Below are 17,524 nucleotides of genomic sequence, written 5' to 3'. Positions count from 1 at the left end.
CAGAGCAGGAAGCAGCAGCAAACACCATCTCTCCCTCATGGGGAAAGATCCTCCTCCTTCCCTATTAGAAGATTAACAATAATGAAATAATTATTTTATATTCACAGCTGGTCAGAATACCCTTGCCTGTCTCAAGACATTCCTCATGTGTTTGCTGGGAGTTTTTATCCCAGGATCAGGGAGCTCACTTTTTTCTAGTTCACATCCCTGGAAGTACTCAAGGCCAGGCTGGACTGGGCTCTGAGCAACCTTGTCTAGTGAAAGATGTCTCTGCCCATGGCAGGGGACTGGAATGAGAACATTTTTAAGGTCCCTTCCAGCCCAAACCATCCCATGATTCAAGAAAATTGCATCCTTGCTGGGAGCAATGCTGTAATAACGTGTTGATGGGGAAGTGATCCAGGCACTTTCTCTCAATTAAACCTTACAGCAGGTAAGGTACTGCTGGAATCAGGAGGATTTAAAATTAAAATGGAGACATTCAAATGGAGGTAGCACACAGAGTCTGATGGTGGTGGAAAATGGCTGTGAAACATTAGGGATGGCAGTCTGAAATCTCATTCAGAAGGCAAATGAAGAGTAAAGATAAAAAGTTCCTTAGAGGTGTTTGCTTCAAAAAGAAAAAAAAAATTAAAATAAAAATACTGATGCACACCTGAAAGATTTAGCAATTCAAAGAAAGAAAATGCTAAAAAAAAAAAAGAAATAAAATTCCATGTATTGTTTGAAAGGCAAGAGACTGCTGCCTTAGAAGTGCCATTGGCATGTGTGGCATGTTCTGAAATTGCTTGGGAGAGTATATTGGATTGGGGTGGGGAAGGGAGGGAGAGACTAATTATATATAATCTTAAAATGAATTAGGTGATATAAATGTAATGAAAGCAAATCCTGTTCCTGGAGAGACTTTTCAGTTTGCATTTTGATATCCTAGGGCAATGGCATGTTGCTCTCTGACAGACAACCATTTGATTTGGAAATATGTGAATAATTGGGAAGTAAAACCTCTTTGAATTTGTTCCTTTCCCCTCTAGCGTTTGAAGGACTAATTATAGGAAGAGATGCAGAGTGCCCTGTGCGGGCACGGATGCAGCCAAGTTTTTACTTTGCTGGTTGCATGAGTCACTGTGCTGCATCCTGTGCTCTTTGATATGTGTCCTTGCTTCGAAAATTATATATTTATTTTACAGATGGAGAGGTAAGTGTGTTATGCTCCACGTCAGCGAGCCCTTGCTGGAGACACCTGTGCCAAAAGGATGCTCAGCAGTGGGTGGTGGAGGCTGGGAAGGGCTGGGACGTGCGGGTGGTTGGGTAGGAGTAAACACCCATGTGAAGAGTGAAAGCTTCAGCATCTTGGCAAGGCTGCTGCTGCTGGCTCCACTGAGAGGCAGCGCCCTATTTTAAGATGGTTTTAAAATGGGTCTGAGGATGCTCCTGTCTGCAGTTCTCTGCTTACCAGCAGCCAGATGCTGACCCTCTTCCCTGTTCCATCTCCCCACTGCCAGTCCCCTGGATGGCACAAGCAAAATTGATGTGTTCAACCTGAGTTTTCTGAGGAGAAGAGAGGGTTAATCAGCCTCATGGCTGGCCCGAGGCACTTGGTCTCATTTATCATCTCTGCCTCTGCTCAGCCCCAAGATGGTGGGTGTGCCAAGGGAATTAGGGCCAGCATTGGGGCGGGAGACACTGAAAGCATGAATAAAAATACTCCTCAGTCTAGAAAAAAAAGCAGGATTTCACTCTCTGGAAGAGCTCACAGATCCTAAATAATAATCCTGTACAAAAAGTATGAATGTCTTAAAAATATATGAAGTCCTCTCCCACTGAAGGTGACATGAGTGATGGGAGCAAAACTTGTGGGAATCCAGGGCTTCCCTCTGGCTGCCCTGGCAGGTCTGGGACCCTGGCAGGGGTCAGGAACCCCCCTGGACAGAGCCCCCAGAGACACTGTCTCTGATCTCTGTCCATGGAAAAGAGTTTTCAATCTTACAGGATGAATTACAAGCTCTGAGTGTTTGATATAAGTAATAATTAAGTGTGGCACAGGTGCAAAAGTAAAATTTTAGGATTCTAGATAAGGGGTCCAAGAGGGACAAGATGGAGGAAATTGGGTGTGCCTTGTCCTTTTTCTCCTTCTTCATGCCTTCCATGTTTCACTGTGATGTTGGCATTTTTCTGTTGGTTTAGGCTGGGGACACACTGTCCAATGTAGGTGACAGATATTGGCACGTTATTGTAAATCCAGCACAGGTAGTTTGTGGTATTTAATGTTTGTAACATCCCACTGAGGGCAGAGCCCCACACGCTGCCCTGCAGGACAGAGCTGCGGCAGGGCAGCAGAACATGTTAGAGATAAACAGAATAAACAACCTTGAAACCAGCACAGACGAATTATGGCTTCTTCTTTGGCAACGGGGCTGAAAGACAGAGACTTTCTACAATCTTGGGATCATCAATACCTCAGATTCCGACAAAAACTGCTGCTGGGTTGGGCTGTGTGGGGGAAGAGAGGGAAGCACAGCAAGGTGATGGATTAAAAGCTCCCAGCCTGTGTGTGAGATCTGTAGTTCCCAAGCTGCGCTCAGCAGACCCGTTATAGTGTCTTCCCTTAGGATTTTGTTGTTTAGGTAACATGGAAAGCTTGGGATCTCCTGGCATGGATGAGTCAAATATTCCTGGTGGCTCATTCCTGACTTGATGTATAACCTTGAGCTTGGAGTCGTGCCTCCTCCTCTGGCTCTCCCCATCTGAGATAACTGGGATGGTGACATTTGCTGCTGTTTGTAGAGCAGAGCTGGCATGGAGAGCTGCAGAGTGAAAGGGGGTAGGATGCAGAATGCTCCACTCACTGTTCTGGCCGAGAGCCAACACATGAGGTTGCTCAAAATGCAGCACATCCTTTGTCTCACCATCTTTAGGCAATATGGTGTTTGGGAAGAATCTTAACACAGTGAGGACCAGATGTATGTAAAGCCCTTGGGGCCATATTGAAATGCAAATGGAAATGAAATAGTGCATTACTTCCAAGAGTGGTGTAAAGATGAAAACGCCGTGTTGGGAGACTGCATCGAAAGCGGATAGCTGGGTGTGAGCCCTGACAATGCTTTATCCTGTTGGGAAACCTGCATGCAATGCACTGTTGTATTTGGGGTTTTGAGGTCATTGTTACACAGATTATTTAAGCCTGGATGCATTTTTAGCTGGACTTTGTCTAAAGAATAAACATAGCCAGGGCTGTTTTCCAGTCATCAGCTAAATGGCCAGATCAAGGGCTTGAGTCAGCAATTCTTGCAAAACATTACTGACTGTCTTCAAAAATATTTCCTAACACTTCTTGCTTTTGAAAATGTAATCGTGCATAAAGTGATGTACATTAGTTTTGCTTTGCAAATGATTCTGATGCCTGGATTCCGTGTGTCTGTTGGCTCTGCTTCTCACTTGCTTGTATGGTGCTCTGCTTCCTACATGCATGCCTGAAACACAACCCAAAGATGGGATTCGTCCCCTTCCAGGAATAAAAGAGCTACATTACCTCCTTCTGCAAAACCAGGGTTTATATTTTTGCTGCATTAGGGATGTGTGGCTTGTATGAGCAAAACTAACCTGCATATCCCACTAAAACAGCTGCTGCAAACAAAGGGCTCCAGCTCTTGCTGCAAGGCTTGTAGGTGTGCCTTGGATTTTGATTCAATCTGTAGAACTACTTTTCAGTAGAAACACCAATATTCTTCATATTTCATGGTGAGACAGCTACTCTCTAGTTGTTCTGTCTAGAAATTGTACTTTGTATAAGAAGGGAGACAAAATGTTGATTTTGCACTATGCTGAGATGAAAGGGGGTTGAGATGAAAGCTGGTTGAGACACCAGCTTGGACCAAGCACTGTGGTGACCTCCTCTCTCCAGTTAGATTTTTCAAAACTGTATATTGACTTGTGGATACTTAATCTGAGATGTTTTAAAAAGCTTTTGTTCTCTCAAGAATGAGGCACCTTTTCAAGATAGCTTAGGCTGGCAATCCTGCAGGAAAATATTTACTCCCTTTGAAACTCCTGGCCCTTTCAGAATACAGCCAGACGGGCACGTGGCTTCCTCTGCTTCAGTGTAAAGGTCACTTATGATGTGTTTTTAATGAATAATTACTACTGTATGCTTCCCTCTTTAAATGGCAGGGCCATCCTTGCTACATAAAACATTAAAAACTTGTTGAGAAGGAAAATACCAGCAAAGAGATAAAAAACCTGTGCAAAATCTCTGTGTATTGGGAAATGGTTGCAAGGGTATCAGGGAAGGACTCTGGCAGGAAGAGGGCTTTGTGTTGTTTTCTCAGCAGCTGTCAGCTCCAAATGGCACTTCTGGGCTCAGGGCAGTTGTTCAGAGGGATTGGGTTTCTCAAATCCCAACATGAAAAGAAATGCAGGCTGTCTGGATGGGTGGGGATGGAAATCAAGAGCAAAGTTGCAGTCAATGACATAGTGCATTTGGTTGGTCAGTAGCTGCCTGGGTCTTTCAACATTTGAATTATTTTTAAATGGTGTTTTTAGGTTGATGACATTTAGTGTAGGAGCTGGACAATGGCCAGACTAGGCCAGACCAGCAGCTCACTCAGCCTGGTGGTCTGACTCCACCTTTTGCTGAAAGATGACAGGAGGAGAGCAGCAGAACAAGCAAGTTCATATGGCTCTTCTTAAAACATTATGGGGAATCTTCTGAGATGGGGTTCCCCACATCAGCTGCCCTTTGGGTGAGGAACTTACTTCTCCAGGTGTGCTTTGAGCCTGATCCCACCAGCTGTGAACGGTTCACCCTCCATCACTTGTTGTTAACCACTTGTTTCATCCTTCATCACTTGTTTCACTCTTCAGCAGTTGCCTCACTCTTGCAAAGCAGGGGCCATCTAGAGATGGAGGAGGTTGATCAGCAGTTTTATTCTCTGGTTTTCATTCAGCAGCATTCAGAAGAAGAGTGCATCTCTCAGTGCTCAGCAGAGCTCCCAGGGTATAGCTAGAACAGTAGGTTATGTTTTCCTGGGCTTATTGTATTAAAGAAAGTGAATCCTGTACTAAAGTATTTATGTTGAAAACCTTGAACTGTGACATGATGCCCACAGAAAAGATGTACAAGCAGCTTGGGCTGACACTTTTCTGTGGTCTTTTCTTTGTTCCCAAAGAAAGATATAAAGGTGGAGGGATTCCCCTCTGTGCTACTGCCTTGCCTGGGGCACGTGTGGTCATCTGCTTGTTGGTGTGGAAACAGCTGGTCCTGCACCCTCCAAAAAGTTATCAAAAGTTTTGTTTGCTCTTCCCAGATGGCTGCAACACCTTACCAAAGTTCAGGGAAATTGGCTGAAGAGCACTGGGATCCATGTGCCGCAGCCTAGGGAGAGATTAGTGGTTTTATTGCTCAACTGGCTGCTGTCAACGTGAAGCTTTTCATGTTGCCTTGGAACTTTTTATTTTCTTTAGTGAAAAATGGAATTTACTGGTGGCATGTCTTCCATTCTGTTCCTGCTGATTAGATTAGCAGGAGTGTACAGTAATATCACAGAAAGTACCTTTTCTTAGAGTTTGCATGCCTGTGTCCCCAGGTAAATCTGAGCAAGGGGAGGCAGTGAAAAGATATGTTCAGGGTTGTAATTTGCTCATCTGTCTATAGCTGCCAGTCCTCTGTGTGTAATTCCTGCAGGCACCTCTCCCATCTTTCAACTCAAGCACGTGGACCAAAACAAGTCATTATTGCATCTCGCTGATGAAGCTCTTGAGGCGAAAGGAAAAGGTTTGACTGCAGCCTAAAATGATCTTGTTACAGGTTATGGAGGAGCATTTGAAAGATTTGGGTTGGAAGGGACCTTTAAATATCCTTGTGTTCCAAGCCCCCCATGAAATGGGCAGGGACACCTTCCATTGACTGGGTTGTTCACATTCCATCCAAACTGGTCTTGGAACACCTTCAGGGATGGGGCATCCACATTTTCTCTGGGCAACCAGTTGCAGTGCCTCACCACCCACACAGGAAAGAATTTCTTCCTAATTTATACTTAACATCCTTAATTTAAAACCATTTCTCCTGGTCCTATGGCTACAGGCCTCGGTAAGAAGTCTTTTCTCACCATTCTTGTAAACCTCCTTTGTACACTGAAAGGCTGTAGTAAGATCTCCCTGGAGTCTTCTCTTGTCTTGGATTCTTATTGTATTTCCAGTGATAAATCCCTCCAAATATTCATGGTGTCTCTGAAAGTGCCCAGACAAGGGCACCCTCATCTTCTTTTTCACATGCGTCAGAATCTAAATATGTGGGACCAGCATCAGAGATGGTTCTATAGTGGAGATCCCCACTTATCCGAGGTCAGGAAATTGGGAGTGCTGTGCTGAATCTTAGAATATTACTTTATGCTCTTTTATGTAATACTGGATCCTGGTCACCATGGGAACTAAATGGCATCCAAATAGAAAGTTGAACTGGAAGAGAATGTACCCAGTTTCTGGGCTGGAGCTGTTGAGCTCTTGGACGTGGATGGAGAGTAAGTCCTTCTTTTACTCCATGCACACTGTGGTGCAAAGTGTTTAATTCTTCCTCTGGTGTAAGAAAAAAACAGGAAGGAAAAGACCTGTCCTGCAGCACACCGTTATTTTATTGATTCCCACCCGTGAAACAGACAGGATTTCAACTTCCTGGGACAATCTGCTCAAAACCATTTTTATTTCAAAGTGGGATCTAGATGCTGCTTAATGCATGTAATCAAAATGAAAGCTAATAGGTGACTTTATTTTCCCCCATGCCCCTTTACATAAAATCTCTTCAGCATCTCTTTTATAATTTGTCTTTGGAGAGTCATTGCAGTTATCCAGACGTTCCTTCCGTGCCTTTCATTATTGTAACAGAAACAATCACTGGAAGTTGCATGATGGTATTGGGTTGTGCTGCATTCCTTCCTCAGGTCCTTTGACAGCAGCTTTTTTCAGTAGACCCAAAGGAGAAAGGTACATTTCTGTAAACATGAGACAAGGCCTAGATGTGCTGTAGCCACGTGGGAGAAAATTCCGTTGTAAAAGAGGCTCTTAAAATTGCTCATGTGGGATTTGGCATTAAGAGCATAAAGACTGGAGAAATGGACTTCTGATTTGGCTGGCAACTTGCTTCTCATCCTCAAAGAATTTTAGGAATGTCTTTACTTCCTTTTGGAGGGCTTAAGGCTAGTTTGTGATTGCAAGGGCCAGAGACTTGCTTTTTTCCTGCCTCCCTTCTCTTTTAGAGCCGGCTTCTGCTAGCTTGTTAACTGTTGAAATACCAGTGTACACCGGGGAAAGAGCATTTTAAAAATCAGTGGTTTCTTCTGCAAACCTTGAATGTTCTGAAGACCTAGAGCATAATGCAAAAGATGGTGCTTGCACCAAGGAGTTATCAAGTATTTGCACATGCACTGCTGTGGGCTGGATGGAGGAATCTCTGCTTGGGCTGTGGTAATTGATGCTTGTCCTTCATCAGTGTAAGACTGGCTATAAACTCTGCTTTTTAGTGCACTGCACTTCCATCATGTTCTTACCCTTTGAGCTGAAAAGCAACAGGGTGTCAGACCATCCGTGATTGCTCACGTACTGGAGGAATGCAGTCAGACTGGCAGCTAAAATGTGCATGTTTTATTCTCTAGAACATGAAGAAATATGGGGATTTCTGTCACAGTGTGTTTTGTATAGCCTATGAATGGTCTTTGCCCAAAAGGGCTTGATTTCCCATCAATACAGTGAACCCTTGAGCTTTGCTGCACCTCAGGGCTCTGCAAAGAGCTGGGCAAGCATCCCCTGCATGCTCCTGCACCATTTCTTGTCAGTGAAGCCCTTGGTTCCTCTGAAACAGAAGTCTGGTTTTCTCTGGTCAGTAGAGACCTGCCAACAACCATCCATCATCATGCTGGATCTGAGGTTTGAACTTGGACATCTCTAAGATTTTCTCTCTGTCACTCCCTCCCCTTCAACTGGCTGGCAAAGAGAAGCTGTGATGTAGCAGAAATCTTAGAAACCTGATTTCTAGGTAGAGATAATCTTATTCTACTGAGAGCATTTTCAAATTAATTCTTCCTTGAGTTTCCCACTTGCTCATGTAATCTGCTGATTAAGTGACTCATCTCTATGGTGTGTTTGGATTCTGGTCAGTGATGGGGTTTAAAACAGTGATTTTTGAACCGGTTCCATGGTTTAGAGTGGTTGTGGTTTTTTATTGCCTTTCTTCCTTCATCCTACTGAGAAAACTGCTCAGCTCCAAGCTTTGATTATTCAAGTAGAAGAGGGTGACAGAAACACAAACAAGGATCATTTAGTTCTTGGGGACACGTTTTCCTGATGCTTGACCTTTTGGACTTCCCACATCTTCTTGTCCATTTACATGCATTACAGTTTTTCCAATTACCAGTGAATTAAATTTGGAATTGTGGTATTTGGAAATGTCAAGCAGAATCAATAGAAAAGCACTTGGGGCCCAGTCTTAGTAGACTCAGCACATTTTAAAGCATATTTGAAATGTCCCTGCTGACAAATCTCAGAGGACCCTGTGTAGATTATGAATTGAGGTGCTACTGTTCTGGTGCCAAAGCTCTCGGTGGCTTGCCAGGTGTGCTGTGCTGTGTTGGACACACATCACTCTCTCTCTGGAGAAGACCTTAAAAATCAGGAGCTCTGAAAAGCATTTCTGCTGGTGGCAGTGTCATAGGATGATGAGGACAGTGGGATGGAGCAGATGCACGTGAAAAAGCAGGGAAAGGCATCATCACATGATTATTGCTGTTCCTTAAACCTCTGCACTCTACAAGGAGATGCTCCCATACCCTCATTCCTCTGCCTGGAAGGAAATTAATTTTCCAGGCTTGCTTTGAAAACTTTTCAAAACTTCACTGTGTATGGGGAAAATATTTATGAACGTACGTGATTTCACTTCCTCCTCCCATGCTCTTTGGAGACCCCATGCTGGCTCCCGAGGAGAATGGGAGAGAACAAATGATTGTGTTCTAAATGTCATTTCAGAACTTGCTGCATATTTTACTTAGTGATTTGTGGAATCTGGTCAAGACTTGCTCTCTATTTGATTTTCAGGAGTGCAGTTGGAAATACCTTAATCTTGCAATTAAGCTCTAATATTTTCTGTGGCAGAGGCTGCAAAGTTTGGCTGCTGAGACACCTTCCTGGTGGCTTGTGTGCAGAGTGCTCAGCCCACAAGGGGCCATTTTTCATGCCAAAGAGTAGTCATTGCTGTTACAAGCCAAACAAATGGCCTGCTTAATGCTTTTATAAATGCACACCTCAAACTCAAGAAAAAAAAAAAAGAAAAATTGTAATAACTTTATGTCTGTTTGGAAACTCGTGGTCTGGGGCAGAAAACACAACCTCTCCTTATGGAATTCCTCTGTGGAGCAAGGCATTTTCTTGGTGTGGCTGTGCAAAGGAAGCCTGGAGATTTCTTTTAGTGAACTGGGGGAAGGAGGAGCATCATTTCAGAGATGCTGCCTGGGGTGGCATCCTCAGGGCTGATCACACATGGACAGGGAGCAGCTCAGCAACTCTGGGAGTTTGGATGGGATCTGCAGCTCCTTGTGCTCTCCTCCAGCTTGTTTGGGCTGGCTTGAGTTTGATTTCATTCTCTGGGTGTAACTGAGGAGTATGTATCTGTACAAAAAAATAAATAAACCAAAAAACAACAAACAAAAAAGAAAAATAAATGCGGTATTAGGCCCTTTTTGTGTGTTACTACTAATCTGGTTTGAGCTCTGCTGTCCAAATTGCCTCTTTGTGACCCAAAGTGCATTTAAATATGAACTGCAGAAGCGCCACGGCATTAAATGCTTTTGATTGATCTCCCTGATGGTTTTATTAAAGAACTAAAACCTTTCTGGGGGAGACAGATACAGTTAGTGATGTGAAGGGAGAAATGTAATTACATTTTTGGCTTTGTCCTTAACTGAAATGATACAAAATAGGATTTTTCTAATGGATAACTAAAATGATATCTTCTTTAAATAAAATATAGAAGTGACCCTCTGAGTTCAAGTCAAAAATGCTCTGCTTCCAAAAATTGATTAACTGCTGGCAGCGTTTCTGTCCTGCTGCACACCAGGCCAGCCAGCGACCTGGCCAAACCTCCTTGGATCACTCTGCCTGGCCAGAGGAATGATTTACTAAGCCTTTTCCTGAGTGATCCTCCCCTTTGGGCTGCGAGATTACTCTCCTCAGCTCTGTGTGCATGTGTGTGTGTGTGAACACTCAATATTTCACTCAGCTAAGTATCACTGTCATCTCACTCGCTCTGTCTCCCCTCTGCAGGGTCTGCCTGGTTCTGTGGCCTTGTGAGGAGCTGGGGAGCTCCATGTCCTTCTCCAGGTCCTTCTCCTACCCATGCTGTTTGACTTAAAATAATAAAAAATTATTCAGAAGGATGAAACTATTACAGCATCCTTTCCCTGAGCTGGTAGTAATAAGTCCTAAAACACACTCCTTACATTTTATAAAACAGGTTTTTCAGTCTGATTGAGGGAAAATTTTAATGAAGATCTAATTATTTGGAATAATTTTCTTGTTATCATTTACTGACTTAAACCTAAGTTAAAAAAAAGATATATTGGGGGGGGGGGGGGGGGTTGGGTTGCTACACAGATGTCCGTGGAAGCTGTGAAATGTGAGTCATGGTGTGAATATAGAAGCCCTGAGTTGTCATCCCTGGTGAGCAGGGAGGATGTATTTCTTAATATTAAAGTTCCTTTTTTAATTTTAAAAGAAAATGTCTTAAAGCCTCCTGTCCTTTTGAGAGTAGTTGTCAATGGCATCATTGCAGGTTACCATGGCAATATATGCTGAGATAATAGATTAACAGCCATTGATTGACTTGAAAACTTGGAGCTCTTTTACTGTGGGATAAACCAAATCTATTGATGGAAAACAAAATTCCAACTAATATCTTCCCTTGGCATTACACCTTTGCTTTCTTGGTGCTGCCTGTGCCCAGATTTACCTGATCCGGCTTAAGAACCAAAATATTTTGCAGAAATAGATCCTTTTAATTAGCTAGCCATCCCTGCATCCAGCTGGTTGGATGGGGCATCTCTGCCTGGACAAACCCTGGTCATTAATTTCCCAAAGGTGGGGTGAAGTTTTGGCTTGAGAAAGAGGCTCTGCAGAGTCACAGGGGCTTGTTTCTGCTCTGTTGTTTAAAGACTTCAGTGAAAGAACAGGGGATAAAAGCAACAAGTCTCCAAATCCTCATGAGCTGTTACGTGCTTAACCACAGATGTCATCACGAGTTTGATGCTTTGCCTAAAAATGTATTTAGCCCCTATTATGTAAGTACAGCAGGAATGAAATCACCCCGCTTGGGGAATAAGTGCTGGAGCAATGCTTAGAAATCTCACATTCATTTTGGAGGGATGCAACTGGGTGGTCTCTCCAGAGCAACATTTTCCACACATTCCCAGTTGCAAGCCTTCTTCAGTCTGGCTTGATTTTGAATTTCTAGCAACAACTATTTGAAATTCTTTAATTTTGCAGCCCTGCACGTGATTTTTGGGCAGGTGTCTGGCAAGAGGGAGAGCTGGCAGGCAGCAGCCCTCTTTCCCTGCCTTTCCCTCCCCAGCAGCGCCTCCACACATGCTTAGATTGTGGTCCCCATTGTGGTCCCCCACTGAAGGGTGTGCCAAAATGCAGCTGTGGGTTTGGAGGCAGCTGGTTTAGCATCCCCTGGCAAGGAGGAGGTGAAGTGGCTCATCCCAGCAGATGCTGGTGCTGCAAGGTGAGCACCCTGCAGCCCCTGATTTCCCAGCCCTGCCTCGGTTTGAGGGAGAGCTCTTGAAAGCAAACCCGAAGCTGAAACAAAGGGCCCGACTTCCATAATCACACGTGCAAGAATGCATCCGCAGTTGCTTAATTGCTGCATGCAATTACCCTCCAAATTAGAGGGCAATTACCCCAATTCAGTGTACAATCTCTGCCGTTTTATATTATAAAATTACATGCACAAATAGCTATATAGGGACATAACGAAGTGTTTGCAAATAACTTCAGTTGCATACACTGCTTCATATATAAAGCCCGGTGGTTTTGACAGTCAGGCAAACAGACTGTCTGGTAAATCACTCAGTGTTTATGCAGACTATTTTGACACATCCCATCTTTTCGTATATACTTTCATTTTAGGTTTTCAAAAGGGGACAGGCAGAGATAAAGAGCTGAGATTTATAGCAGCCTTCAGCCTTGGGGAAGATATTCCCTATGTATCTAATTATGAGTTAGGAGCCTGGCAACTGCTAACACCTAGACCTGGAGTTGCTACACTGGATCTTGGCTATAATTTAGAAGCTGTTGGATAATGATACAGCCTCAGTGATCTGTCAGCGACTCCAAATTAGGAGAGCAGGGTTTAGTCTCAGATCAGCAGCAAGGTCCCATGTCTCAGCAGGCTGAAGTCCTTCAGTTCACGAGGATCTTTTTTTAATGAGCTCCCTCTGTGCCTTGTAACTCCCAAGTAGAGGTGTGAGGTCTTCCCATGTCGCATGGTGCTTCGACTGCTCTTCCCATCATTATGTGCCTCAGATGGGTGCTGGGGGTCTTGGGGTCTTGCTTGGCAAAAACCTAGTGATATTTCAGTCATTTGGAGCAGCAAATTGACCCAAGGGAATCAGCATAATGACAGTTCCTCGGGACTGAGGTCAAAAAGTTGATTTCCACCCCAAAAATGGGTGATGGTGGGTAGCCTCCCTCTGCCTGCATGATGTATGGGAGTTATTTGGGCTTGGTATTTTGTGCAAAGGTATTTCTGTGCAGCTTTTGTTTGAGGACAAGCCACACTGCGTCATCCCTGAAGCGCTGGGTGGATGCAGTGGGATGCCAGAAACCCATCTGCTCCTGCAAAGCCTGATTCTTCCTTCAACTTTGATTTCAAACAGGACTTCAGGCTTTATTGCTTAAATGACTATTTGTGGATTGTGATATTAAAAAGTTGATTGTTTTTGCCTGGCTGCTGGCACAAGGCTCTTTTCCATAGAGAGAGCTGGGGCTGAGAGTGAGATGCAGTGCTGGATGTGCTGTGCTCCTGCCCCATGGCCATGCTCCTGACCCACATACATGTTTCTGCTTTGCAACTTTTTTTCCCAAATTTTGCATTGTGGCTGGTGGAATATGCTTAGGCAGGAGAGGAACAGGGACCCAGTGAATGAGACCAGGTTCCAACAGTGATGTTCAAACACTTGCTTAGCAAAGTTGCTTAGCTTGTTGCACCCAAGTCCCATTGATTTTCTGCCAGAAGTTGAGCATTTCTCTGGGGTGTTTATTTGCCTTCCCACCTGAGCAGGATGCCACCAGGCAGTGCCACCAAATGAAGGCACCCAGGAGCTTTCCTATGTACCAGTGCTGCTATGAGGGAGGTGACAAGAATGACGAGGGGGAGAGCAGGACTGTGGGGACACAACCCCTTTAATAAGTCTCAAGCTGTGGTTTGTGACTGCGCTGAAAACCTTTTATTTCAGGAAAGGCCCTTTTTGGCCAAAATTAATGGTGTCGGTTTTGTCCAATGCTCAAGTTTGGTACAACGCTTCTCTCCAGCCAGGTTGTACTGCTGGGGGCACAGGGGAGCCCAGTCAAATCCTTGTTGTGCTGATGCATCAGCTGGGTCCAGTGGAGGGAGACAAGTGTTTCCTGCGCATATAATGGGGGAACACCCTCTGATTCTTCTTGCAACTTGAAATTAGAAGCAGGACACAATTATCCATGCCTTTGTCACTTGGCAGAATCAGAATAGTTTGGGCTGGCAGGGACCTTTAAAGGGCTTCTAGACCAACTCCCCTGCAGTGAGCAGGGACATCTTCAACTACATCAGGTTGCTCAGAGCTCTGTCCAACCTGACCATAAATGTTTCCAGAGATGAGGCATCTACCACCTCCCTAGGCAACCTGTTCCAGTGTTTTATCACCCTCATTGAGAAAAATATTTAATCTTTATATCAAATCTAAATATTTTTTTTTAGTTTGAAACCTCTACCTAATGTCTAGCTCAGTGTTTCTTACAGACCTACGGTGGCCTTGGGGGTATCCATTGCTCAATGGGGGAAGAGGAGGCAGGAAAATCTACACAGCTCCCTGGGGATGGATGAGCAAAGCTCAGATTTCCTTCTCTTAGTCGCCACCTTTCTCTCTCAAAGGGACAAGCCCCTGTTTTGACTCTCCCTCCCTCTGTTCAGCGAGGGTTTTACTGCAGTGAGTGCAGAACAGGCAGTTAGCTGCAAACTTTGGTCTCTGCGTGATCCATTACAGAGCAAGGTGTGAGTGTTTCTTGATGAGCTAAAGCAGCAGGTAAATTAATACCCAGACCTGGAGCTGTGCCCCTTCCTGCTGAGACCATCTTGGGTACAAACAGAAGGGTTTCTTGCAGTCGTGAGCACCCAGCGGGGCGAGGATCCTACCAAATGGCTTTTAAAGAGATCTGAAAGCAGGTAACAAACACACAGGTTTTTAAAGTGTCTTCTTAATGCAAACATCCTTAGGAGCTGTTATAAAGAAAGCATACATCTATTTAGTCATCTAAAACTTTATGCATGCTTTTATTCAAATCATCTAAACTTTAACAGCGGGGGGGGAAAACTGGGAAAGGCCTTTTTCCTGGCGCGGCCGCTGTTTGCAGAGTTGGGTTTGCGTGTTTGCAAGCAGCTCTTACTCTTCAGCTGAAACTTGTTCCAGAAAAGACAACTGTCTTGGGGGAAGGGAGCCTGGGCTCAACACAGGATTTAGCAGCCTTGGTTTGCTGGTCCCAGAGCTGATACAGCTCCTGCTTCACATCTTTTCAACATTCCCTTTCCAAAGCACAGTGGAAATATCAAATCTCAGCGCAGCTCTGTGCATTGCATTGGCTGTCGTTTATAGTGGGGAAAACAGAGGCTACACAATATTGCCTGAGGTTGGGGATGATGGTGACTGAGCTAGGATTAGATTTTGGGGCTGTTTTCCAGTGAAATGGTTAATTAAACCTTCCAGCTTTCTGGGAGATGGAGTTGGGGAGTGAGAGGAAATTTCTGTCTTGATCAAAAGTGATATTCAGTTTGGGATGATAAAAATGGTATTACAAAGTGTATTTCCAGGAGTGGAGAAGAAGATGATAAGTGAGCATTAGGTGTCAGGTACCAGGTGGAAGCCATGTGACATATTACAGTGAGGGTGGTGAAACTCTAGCCCAGGTTGTCCACAGAGGTGGTGGCTCTAGAAGTATTCAAAGTCAGATTGGATGGGGCTTTGAGCAACCTGGTCTAGTTGAAGATGGCCCTGCTCATTGCAGGAATATTGGACTAGATTACCTTTAAAAATCCTTTCCAACCCAAACCATTCTATGATTCTATGCAGTTAAGGTATTTATTATTTCCTTTATAAGTAATAAGATATTATTACTCCCTCCACCCCCACACACAAGAGAAAGCTCTTTTGCTTTCCTGCTGATTTAGCCAGTATTTAGCAAAAATGCTTAATCTGCCCTAAAGAAGCACAGTCTAAGTATCAAGAGAACAAATATCAAGGCTTTAACAAGGAGTGTCAATATTGACATTGTTCTGTGTTGAGGGATATTGGTAGGTTGTTTTCATTATTGTAAGCAACTTGTCAGAGGAAAACTCTGATGGAGCTTTGCAAGAGCTGATAAAACCTGCAGGTGCTATTGAAATTGAGCTCTTGTTCGTGTGTGCTTTGAATATAATTTCTAGTATCAGAAGTCAGCTTTATGACATTCTCATACCCCTATTCCCTTGCAGTCTCTCCCACGATGCAGATCAAGCAGTCTTCCTAAAAAGTGTTATTGAAGGATTGAACGTCTCAGCATCTTGCACAGAGATCTTCCTAGTGAAATGAGTTTGCTCCATGCCATGAAAATTACCCATTGCTGAGTCCAGGAGTTGGGAATGGGAGAAGGTTGGACCCATCACCCCTAGTTTATTCAGAACTGTGGTTTTCTAGCTAGAAATGCAGTTCTAGGCTTCACAGAGGTCTGGATATTTTGGGAGCACAGCACTTTTGTTTTACCATCCTGTGGGACCTATTTGTGTTTTCTACCCAGTTGTCAACACACTTTATTGAGATACCTACATTTTCCATGATTGCAATCCATCAAAATAATGGCCAGGCCTGACCTTGCCTTAGGTTGGGTAATCCCAAGGAGAGATGGCTGCAGGGCATTTCAGGATTTACAGAATCATCATGACAGGGCTCATGATATCTTTTGTGTTTGTCTGCTTACAAGACCTGTGTTTGTTTCATTCTTTGTTTTGTTTTATACTAATCCTCAAAATGCCACAAAGCAGAGTATTTCCAGATGAAGAAAGGATTTGTAAGGTTTAGGACAGAACGGGTCACCTGCAAATATCAGTGCTTCCTTATTTGTCTCTGGTTTTAATGGATGTGTCTGCAATTGTATTTCAGTTCTGCCACATGGTGGCTATGGGGGAATTGTTTCCTGGTGGCAGTAGGAGCTCCACAGTCCTTTGGTACAAGGCTCTAAAGCAGGGAAGACCCACAGGCTATGGAGACTCCTTTGTTTGTGGTGGCCAAGCATCCATTTGGGGTGGCCAGCGTTGTTTGGGGAATTTTCTGTTGCTGGGAGGTCTTGCTTGGGTGGAGAGGCACTCTGAGCTGTGTCAAATGCAGCTAAAAACATTGCATTTATCATATGGAGTCTTACCCAAGTAAGCCTGAACCAGGATCTAAGTGAAGAATGGCCACTGGTCTGGCCCTGCTCTGCAGGATGAATATTATCTGTTCTCAGCTACATCCATTAAAGAAACTGTGTATTTTTAGGTTGTGTTTCCCAAAGTAGTGGTGCAGAGGGAGAGTAACTCCAGTGCATGGCATCCCAGCAAGCATCCAGTAGCACCCTGGCAGGTGGTCTTTGCTAAACAAGGTTTCTGTGGTTAGACATTGCTGGGTATGTGCTGCCTTGTGCATCCCCTGTTTTAGGGTCCTAAGGTTGAAGCATTGTCCAGAGGAGATCTGGGAAGGTCTCAGCTGGGCTCTTGACTTCACCATGAGCTCCTGTGTGAGCTTAGTCAAACGTGACCTCTCCATTCCCCACCTCACCCTAGAGGAGAAGAATAATCTCCACACTGTGCTGAAGCTCACGCTGCTGAGCCGCTCAGCTCCCAGGATCTATTTCTGATTTTACCTGAATGTCCTTGGGGCTTGATTTTTTTGTTTTCAGGGCCAGGCCACGGGGAGGCTGAGACAAGGGAGTGCATCTACTACAATGCCAACTGGGAGCTGGAGAAGACCAACCAGAGCGGCGTGGAGCGCTGCGAGGGGGAGAAGGACAAGCGGCTCCACTGCTACGCCTCCTGGAGAAACAACTCGGGCTCCATCGAGCTGGTGAAGAAAGGCTGCTGGTTAGATGACTTCAACTGCTATGACAGGTAATAGCCCAGCTAGTTTATCTAAATACATGTTTACTCAATCCTCTAAGTGTAAAAACTCATGTTTGCATAGAGGAAAAGAAGGCAAGTCCGAGTTTATCGGCAAAAGCATCCCCTGGA

General features: G+C 44.4%; 1 protein-coding gene across 1 annotated transcript in view; it reads left to right on the top strand.

Moving 5' to 3' along the window:
- Window positions 1–17,524, top strand: part of ACVR2B (activin A receptor type 2B) — a 111,125-nt gene that overhangs the window by 60,971 nt on the left and 32,630 nt on the right. The window contains exon 2 of the mRNA XM_002186927.7: window positions 17,197–17,404. Coding sequence (XP_002186963.2) covers window positions 17,197–17,404 — 208 coding nt within the window. The remainder of the gene's footprint in view (window positions 1–17,196; window positions 17,405–17,524) is intronic.

Source organism: Taeniopygia guttata, chromosome 2 (genome assembly GCF_048771995.1).
Source record: "Taeniopygia guttata chromosome 2, bTaeGut7.mat, whole genome shotgun sequence".
NCBI classification, from domain to species: Eukaryota; Metazoa; Chordata; class Aves; order Passeriformes; family Estrildidae; genus Taeniopygia; species Taeniopygia guttata.
Note: the sequence above shows the minus strand (reverse complement) of the source record. Positions and strands in the feature narration are given on the sequence as shown.